Source organism: Cajanus cajan, chromosome 10 (assembly GCF_000230855.2).
Source record: "Cajanus cajan strain Asha chromosome 10, NIPB_CcT2T_4, whole genome shotgun sequence".
Classification (NCBI taxonomy): Eukaryota; Viridiplantae; Streptophyta; class Magnoliopsida; order Fabales; family Fabaceae; genus Cajanus; species Cajanus cajan.
The window spans coordinates 50,245,575-50,255,519 of NC_138526.1; the positions used below are offsets into that span (position 1 = coordinate 50,245,575).

General features: G+C 28.0%; 1 protein-coding gene across 2 annotated transcripts; it reads left to right on the plus strand.

Annotated features, from left to right (window-relative positions):
• Positions 1-6,533: 6,533 nt before the first annotated feature.
• Positions 6,534-9,566, plus strand: LOC109805643 (basic helix-loop-helix (bHLH) DNA-binding superfamily protein). 2 transcript variants are annotated; one of them, XM_083065043.1, is made up of 3 exons: positions 6,534-7,141; positions 7,346-7,474; positions 7,742-9,566. In XM_083065043.1, exon 3 carries the CDS (start codon positions 7,827-7,829, stop codon positions 9,147-9,149), a length of 1,323 nt encoding a protein of 440 aa, XP_082921169.1. In that variant the 5' UTR covers positions 6,534-7,141; positions 7,346-7,474; positions 7,742-7,826; the 3' UTR covers positions 9,150-9,566. The 2 variants fall into 2 exon arrangements, with proteins under 2 accessions (XP_082921169.1, XP_082921170.1); XM_083065044.1 differs by lacking the exon at positions 6,534-7,141 and having other exon boundaries at positions 7,156-7,474.
• The last annotated feature ends 379 nt before the right edge of the window (positions 9,567-9,945 follow it).

The following is a 9,945-nucleotide window of genomic DNA, read 5'->3' on the forward strand; positions in this document are numbered from 1 at the left end:
AGTTTATCATAATACAGAATATTTATCCTTCATATCACGAAAGTCATTTAATTGAATGAATACTAAATTTTTAGTAATTTTTATATTTGTGGTTGTAATTATAAATCATGCTTTAATAAATTTATGTGAAATTTCTCTTTGATTTTAATTTTCAATATATAAGAATAAATTTTCACTTAGGATGATGATATTTAAAATTTTGACTGATCACCCTCAACTAATGGAATTGATAACATTAAATATTTGACTTTTAATATTTTTTTTTTTAAAAATACATAAAAAAATATATATCTATCAACAAATATAAACTTGATTAAATAATATAACAACATTTATATATATGTAGAAAAATAGTATAATAGAATTTATTTAATTTTTATATTTTTCAGTTTTTATTATTTATTTTTAGTTTATAATTAGGAGAGATATAATAAAATAAAAGACTGAATGAAAAGGGAGTGTTTATCTTAAATTTTTTAATGTAACAATTAAGAAATAATAATAAGTATTATTTAGATTTCATTTATTATAATAATTAATAAATATTTAAAAAGTAAAAATTCATGAAGGAATTGAGTAAATTCCAAAAGTGTTGACATTCAAGAAGTATTGTGACACATTAAATATGCTTAAATATCTTAGAGTCTGTAATTATTGAAAACCTTTGTTAAGAAAAAAAAATTAAATAAACTAATATTTACTTTTTCAAAATCATAAATAAACAAATGAACTTTACAATTTTTGAAAGAAAAAAACTCAAGGGGGGCCATGGCAGTCATATGTCCGTCCCTAAGATAACACAATGTGCAGAGGACTGTGTTTAAAACTTTAAATATTGGATTGAACCAGGACAACTTTCATAATTATAATTGCCAGAACTTTAGATTGCATGATTGTTTTCTCTCGAATCGATAATTAATTAGCATCATATTATTTGGATAGTTTTTTCAATAATTTTTTTAAAAAATAAAATTCTCTATAAATTAAAATTAATTAGTTTGTAAAATTGTTTTGAATTAATTTATCCAAAAATTTATTTTTGAGTCATGTATTAATTAGTTTTACTTTTTGGTGAAATTTATTCTATTTCCCCTATTTTTTATTCCTATAAGTGATATGAAAAAAATTATTCAAATAGACTTCATGTTATAATAAAAGGTCCCTTAATCTGCCCTTAGTTTTGAATTAAAATGTGCTTATCTTGAGGATTCTCTAAAATATGTTTGGGATCTGATTATCAACTTAATTACCTTTCAGTTTCAGCTACTCTTTCGTGACTGTCCTCCTACACACTCATCTACATCTCATTCCTCAGATCAACCTTCTTACTCTATATTTCAATAAGTATCTTTTTCCTATATTTTCTGTGAAGCCAAACATAGTTATTTATTTATTTATTTATTTTTATTTTTATAATTTGTTGATAATAGGATGTATGATTTGATCCCTTCTTTTCTGTATTTGCCTTTTCAGGCCGACACTGCTTCCACGAGCTTTTTCCGTCAATTCTAGTTTGATTAGGTTTTAGGCTTTTAGCCTCGTTTCATCATAACAAAAAATAATGATAATAAGTGTGTTCGTTAACAATTTTGTTAGTATATAACAAAACTCATATGTAATCCTTATGCAATTCTCATATAGTTCACTAATTATCTTATTAAAGTAAAATTTTAATTTTGATTGAAAAATATTAAAAATATCCAAATAATTGTATATAAATTTTGTCAAATAGCATTGTTTAATTAAAATAATTACTATATCAAAATTTATTATTAGCGATACTTATTTAATAATAATAAATTAATTATCTATATTTTATTATCCAATAAAAATATTAGTAACTAATAAATAATAATTACTAAAAATGTATTTACAAAAGTAATTATTGAAAATAGTTGATAAAAAAATAAGGATAATTTTTAATTCATCTTATTAAAAGAAATTCAAGTCCCACGTTGATTATTAATAAAACAATCAAAGATTATATAAGTCGAGAATAATTTTTATCTTACAAATAAATTAATTTTGTAGGATTGAATTAGGTTCATAATTCATTATTTTCAGAGGTTATCATAATTATCCTGAATTCTCTCTAAAAAAAAGTTATCCACTATTGAACATTTTATGATAATAGTAAAAAGTCAACAAATAGGTTAAATATTGTGTTATAAATCATTTTTTTTAAAACTTTAAGTGGTAATAAACAAACTCAATAAATAAGTTAAACAATTAAAAATTAATATTAGTGGCTATTATAGATGTCATTAAAAAATATCACAAAAATTTATATATTTTTTCTGATCATTATAAAGATTTTTATCGACATTGATAAATATTTTACTGATATTATATACAATAACTAATATAAAAATGCTAATAAAATATTTTATAACTATTTTTATTATCACTAAAAATAATGTTGAATATAAAAATCCTTTATGTTGCACTAACAGTTCTCATATTTTATACTCTTAATTATTTAGGCTTTCACAGTGAGAGAAAATTAAACTTACTATTTCAAGAAAATCTTATGATCAATGGCGACAAATGGATAAATTTTTCCTTTCTTACAGTTAACATGAATTAGTACTCATCCTGTTGATTAATTTGGTCAGTTTAAATTTTGTTAAAATTAGTATATTTGGTTTTCGATCGAAATAAGCCGTGTAAGAACGTTGTGAGTAAAGAACAAGTGGAGGAAGTGGTTAATTATGAACTTTATCTAAATAAGAAGTTTCTTTCCATTCACGATATAACTCCTATTTTGAATTTTTTTTTTGATGAAAAACTTGGAAATATGCATGAGAAGAGAAAGAAATATGCAAGAAAAAAAAACATGAAATATGAGAAGATTGAAATTATATAGTGCATCGTATGGCAGAGTTAATCATCCATATAATTTTAGTGTAAAGTTTTTTTACATTAATAATTAATTATATTTTTTAATTATATCATGTTACTGTTAAAAATAAATATATTTACAGTGACATAATACAACTAAAAAATATAATTGATTCTTCATGTAAATTTTTTTTACTGACAGTATATAGGTGATTAACTCTCGTATAATGATGAGATGATGTGGTCCCCACCCTAGTCATAATCACACGTTTCAACCAATGAAAAGTGGCCATGTCAGAAGCAGAGCATTTTGTTCACGTGTGAGCTGTTATAATTGAAGGTTGTGGCTCCTGGTCCTACATTCTAACTTGGGGACCATAAGCACCGGAAGTTCAGTTTAGATCATATGTATTTTTAATTACAAACATTTTTATTCCAACAACCTGCTGCATTTAGGTATAGGAGTCACAATCAACCAAATTAACTTGTAAATAATTTAACACTTTATTTGATAATTAATCGATTCAATTTAATTTATGAATCAAATAAATTGAAATTAAATTAAAGATTAAATTTCATCAATAAACTAAACAAATTCATTTAATTCAAAATATAAATATGTAATTTATATAATTTTTTTCTACTTAATTTTAGTTTGTTTTAAATTTGAAATGACATTCAAAACTTAGTTATTAGTTAAAAAAAAAAAATAAACACTTTAGAATTTTAGTTATAAATTAATTTTTTTTATTATTTTATACAAGGTGCAATATACATAATTTTTATTTATACAAGCTTTGTTATAATTATATTTTTAGTCATATGTCTTGTAAAATTAATAGAATAAATTATATTTTATATTTTAAAACAAAAATTAAATAATAATTTTATTTAAAATTTATTATTAAATTAAAAATTTAAAATGTATAAAATTCATAAAACAAATTGACTCTTAGTTCATATAATTCAAACTAATAAATTTGAATTAAGTCGAGTTTAAACTAAAAAATAATAATATTAAACTCAAGTTAAATTACAAATTTAGCTAAATTTATCAAATTGAGTTAAATCAAATATGTTAAAACGTATTGATAAAAACATAAAGCTTCGTACCTACTAAAAATATGAACAAAGTAAAACATATAAATATATGTGAAAGATAATTCCTACCTTACAAAACGTCTAATAACATTAAGTTAAATCTAAGCTTATATTCTACAATGATATATAAATTTATTTTAAATATATCGAAAGACATACTCGAAGACTAAAATGCAAGATCACTGATGGAGTTAAATCAATATTCCACCTGTTAATGTACATGCTTCCTCCGATAATCTTGGGTTGGGATGGGGCACACCAAATATGAATGGATGCGGTTATGGAGGTTTCTCCATTTTCACACTTCAAAGTTCAAACTCCATTTTTAATTATATAAGAAATTGCCATTAATTTTTTAAAATTAAATTGATTCCGAAGTTTATATTTTTTTTTTTACAAATTCCAAACTTTGTATTTATATATGCATAATATGAATATATTTTTGAAGAAAAGAACTAGACTTCATTTGGATTATGTGAAACAATATATCGTCATCACTTGATTATTTTCAAAACAAGTAGTTGATAGAAATAAATTTTTAATAGACGCCTAAGGAAATATAATGTGTTTTTTTAAAGTTATTTTTTTAGATTTGTGATGTTATATATAAAAAGAGAAAATATAAAAATAAATATAATAAAATGTAACAATATAATGTCGATGTTAAGAAAATGCTATAAAGATAGAGCTCGTAATAAATGGAAGATAAAACCAACATATTGGACTGAAACGTTATTATTACGTCAGAAAAAAACAAGACTACATGAAGTAGATAAGAAGCTGACAATAAGTAGTGACATTTGAGTGCAGGATTCTGGAATTTTTTTTTTCCTATCAAAATAATTCACCGCAAAACTTATAACTAAAAATTAATATCATCAAACATTATTTTAATCTAGATAAAAATAAACATATGGTAAAATTCAATTTAGAGAAAAATGTCAAGTTGAATATCAATTTGACTCTAACCTTATGGTACTTTTAAAGTAAAATATGTAACATTTTCGTTATCACTATCATAATATGATTTTAAAGTTGAAACTGATATTCATTTACTTTGCTTACGAAATGTGTGCTACCATTTTTACTGTATGTGGTGAAGATGAAGAGAAACATGAGAGTTGACATAGGAAATGCCATGGGAACCCATTCACTGAGCTGTAATCATGATGGGGCGCATGTGAGCCGCTGCTATATGCCTCATCACAACTCAGATTCCTTCAAATTATTACCTAATCTTAAATTTTTGATTATTGTTTATATGACATGCTTAAATGTTATTTAAAATTAATTCTTTTTTAATAATATTCCATGATGTAGCAGGCAAAGACTAATGAAAATATTAGTAGAAGTTGAGATATAAGGTATACATGGTCTTGAGTTTAAATTTTATTGTTATTATTATAATTTTTATTAATAAAAATATCGCTTCGGATCATCATGTATTTATAGTTACTAATGTTTTACATGCTAGGCTTTCAAATATTTAATTTATAATAAACAATTAATAATATTTAATTATATATTATGTAGAAATTAAAGAATAACATCAGCACATAAATTTGAATCATAAATATATAGTTGTATTAAATATTTGAATGATAAATGTATAGTTATGTTAAATATTTGAGTAGAAAAATTAACTGTCATGATAATATTATATCCGGTTGAAATGTGGTACAGACAAAAAATAAAATAAAAGAAAAGAATATGAAAATAATCAGAAAGTAGTAAACAATTGGTGTTCGTGTAAGGAAGAAAAGAAGGCGTAATAAAGTTGAAAGATAAACAAAAACGTGAGCAGACAAAATGGTATAGCCATGCCAACTTGCTATCTCTATCTCCTAATTTGACCGTCGTTGCTAGCCTGCCACCACGTTTCATGTTCCACACATCTCACTATAATACTATTCCGGAAGCAATTTTCTCACTTCCACTTTTTTCAACTTTTTATTTTATCTTCTATCATATTATTCATTTTTTTTTTCCTGTTCTCTTCCTATCTCTTGTCTTATTGTAAGATATTTACGTGGAAAGTGTTTACACTATTGTTAATGACAAAAGAATAAAGAAAATATTCTATACACTATTTTATTAACATTCAATCACAAGTAAAAAGTTATCTTGTAGAATTAGTAGTTAACTTTTATAATAAAAATCTTAAAAATATCTTCTATTATTTCTAATTGATGAACAGTTAAAAAACTTGCATTAACGGCGTATAAGAATTAAACTAAAAAAAATATTTGTAAACCAAATCCTTTCGATGTCCAATTGCGCATTACATATTTTTTCCTAATAAATTTTCAAGTGTTGCTCGTATATCACACTTTTTTATTATACAATTCACTTATTACAGGTCTACCAAAAAAATCCACTTTTTACATGAAGCTTTTGATGTTGTTAAACATATTTAGTGAAGGGATAAGAGATGACGAAATTGGGGTTCCCTATCCTTAATACAACTGATAAAGCATTTACATAAAAAGCAGAGAAGAGATGCAGAGGAGTCCTATAAAATATATAAGTAAAACTCACAAATTTGACTAAGTTTTCAGTTCGGAGCATTTCAAATTTGCAAAAAGGTTGAATCTTAAATCAGTACTGTGCTTCTGATTTAATCAGTAGATTCCTCAAAGAATTTACCACCCCGACTTAAACAATTAAGTTAGAAGAAAGTGAAAAATATCACAAGGCTATGATTAAAACTATGATTAACAAAAATCTTTGAAAAGAGGGTGATGCAGTAACAGATGCTCTCACTTTCACTGCAACTTTACAGTGCGCATGGAGTATCCATAAGCAACCAAAAAGAGGTCAGAGCTTTCCCCACTTAAAAAGAATACAAAAAGATAATAAAATATTCAATCAAACCAGATTCAAAATTTTCATGCTTCCCCTCTGCAAAAATTTAGTCTTACACACCCATTAGCCTTATCTTTTCCATAAAACCATTGTACTGCTCAAAACTGTTAAAGCATATTATATACCCTCTCCTCATATTTTTTTCCTAGCATAATGCATGATCAATGCCTATTTATTACACAATTCCATGACATAATTGTTCAAGTTCCAATATTTTTTTTACTTTTATTGTAAAAGCTTATACTAGTACCTTTTGTTCTTTCGATCTATATAAGCTTCTGTTCAATAACCACACTGCATCATCAGTACTGGTATTCCATGGTATCTAAAGAAGGTACAACCTTTATTCTCTCACTTTTCATTCTCTTATCAGTTTGTTAAACGTATCTGGTCAATGTTTTCAAGCACAGAACTATAATTTAAAGTCATTATGTCACTGTTCATAATGAAACAGTACATAAAATTCAGTTGCCCCATCTGACATAAGCTTTAATTGTTTTCTTTCCTTTGTCACAATCTTCATCCTACTCAATTGAAGAAGGCAGTTAATGCTACTACCAAATTGTACGCAAATTGGTACATCCTCTTCTGTTCAGTTACTGGCTCAAGCAACAATTCTTTTCATCTTGTTGGCTCATGAGTTTGGAAGCAGCTGGATCTAGAATTGGTAAGCCCTTCAACACATTACACAATATTTATATATCTGTACCTAAACATATATTTTTTGGCTTTCCACAATATCGTATTTGAAGACAATTATGTTCGAAACCCTGAATGTAACTATATATATATATATATATATATATTTTTTTTTATAATTATGTTATTGATACAAAATATTTACAGACATTAATCTCTATCAATGAAGCGACCACTTTAGATGTATGTGTATGTTATATCATGTATTAATTATTGTCTTCAAAATGATATATAGGTAAGAAGGATCACTTTGTCATTTAACTTTCGAGTGGATCTCTTTTAGTTTCACTTCATAAGTGATTGTTGTCAATTAGTCATCTATGGATGGTCTAAGTTGGGATGGATCATCACAACTTGTTGCTAACAGTCCAATCTTGTGGAGCACTGAGCCCCAAGACCTTGAAGGATATCACTACCACCCCATGCCCCACCTAAGTTCAAGTGTTCTCAATCAAACGGGTTTTCTGTATCCCAGTTCTGAAAAAGTGAGGGACATGGTTGAGTCATCCACTTCTGAGATGATGAGTGTGATGGCAAACAGAAACACAAATCTACTGGTACAAAGAGCATCAACCATGCCTGTGAAATCACGAGCAGCTGGAGCCACTTGGGAAGAGGCTTTAACATCACGCCCGTCCCTTTCGGTCAATGTGAACCAAACTAGTAACTATGTGGCAGATTTCAACATGGTCCACCAGCAACAACACCTTATCAATGGCACACAAAACGGCAAGGCTACATGCTCTCTTGAGTCACTTGATTGCTTGCTTTCAGCCACTAATAACAGCAACACAGACACGTCTGTCGAAGACGATGACGGGATTTCCATGATTTTATCTGACTGCAGAAACTTATGGAACTTCAGTTATGGCAGTGCAGTTTCATCTGGTGAGTCTGAGAGCAATGCGTCCAATGCTAGAAGTAAAAACAGTGACATGGGGTATCAAGTCAATGAGCTGGATGAAACAGTATCTCAAAGTTTCTCTGATAAATATCTCACTCCAGGAGGAGTTATAGATTCTGAAGTTATTTGCACAAAAAGGAGCAATTCCTGCTTCAGCATTGCTCAGAATTCTTCTACCACTGAAGGTGGTTTCAGGCTTATCTCGGAGACTTTACCGAAGTCCAAGAAACCCAAGTGGGATCATAAGCGTCCTGGTTCATCAAACATCAACTTCCAGCAGCCAAATTCATCTATGACACCTTCTTCCTTAGAAGAGCCTGATCCTGAGGCCATAGCACAAATGAAGGAAATGATATATAGAGCTGCAGCTTTTAGGCCAGTGAACTTGGGCATGGAAGTGGTAGAGAAGCCTAAAAGGAAGAATGTCAAGATATCAACTGATCCACAAACTGTGGCTGCCAGGCAAAGAAGGGAGAGAATAAGTGAGAGGATTAGGGTTTTGCAGAAGATTGTGCCTGGTGGAAGCAAGATGGACACTGCATCAATGCTTGATGAAGCTGCAAACTACCTCAAGTTTCTCAGATCACAAGTCAAAGCACTAGAAAATCTAGGTAACAAGCTTGACACAATGAATTGTCCTCCAACTAACATAGCCTTCTCTTTCAACCCTTCTTTTCCCGTACAAACACATTTCCCCATCCAAAACCCTAGCAGCCACATCCAACATTCCAAGGGTTGAAAACTTGAAATGATTATTAGCATGGAAGAAGAAAAGGTGTAAAAAGGGGTCTGAGAATCCATAACTCTAATTATTTATCCAGTGACTATGATTAACATATGCTCATGTCCTAGGCCAAACTGCAAATTTGTTCATTAGTAGTCAATCTTGTAATTTTCTTGAGAATATCGACAGTGAGACTTGTTTAAAATTCTTATTAATGATGACAATTTCTAGTTGCTATGATAAACATGGGCGTGCATGAGTGAGTGAATAACTTTTGGTTACAGTGATGTTTTTTTTACATTTTACTTTTACGAACAAAGATGGTTATAGTAAAAGTAGTGAAAGTAATGGAAGTGAACTACACAACCTTTTAGCTTGCAGAAAGGTCTAGCAATAATAACACCCATGATTAAGATCAAGGGCTAGAAAGTGATTGCCACTTTAAGTTCGTTTAAAATAGTTTAATGCAATAAATGTACTTAAAGTGTTTTTTTTTCTTTTTTTTTTCTTGGAGATCTTCAAGGGTTTTTTTAATAATGTTTTTGTTAGCTATAACCAATGCGAGAGACATTCTCTTAAGAGTAGTGAACTCAGTCAGTGGTCCTGTCTCCTTGATTCAACCCAAAGCGTGCTCTTGAAAATCACTCTAATTTCATTGCTCAGCACGTGTATATTCTTCTTTTTTGGCAGGGGTGTTTGTCATAAGCAATATGTATATAAAACCTGTGTGTCTTGTTCAAAAGTTCCGAAGAAGTTCTTAAATATTAGTGAAACTAATGATATTGTTAATGATGATGACTATGATAACGAC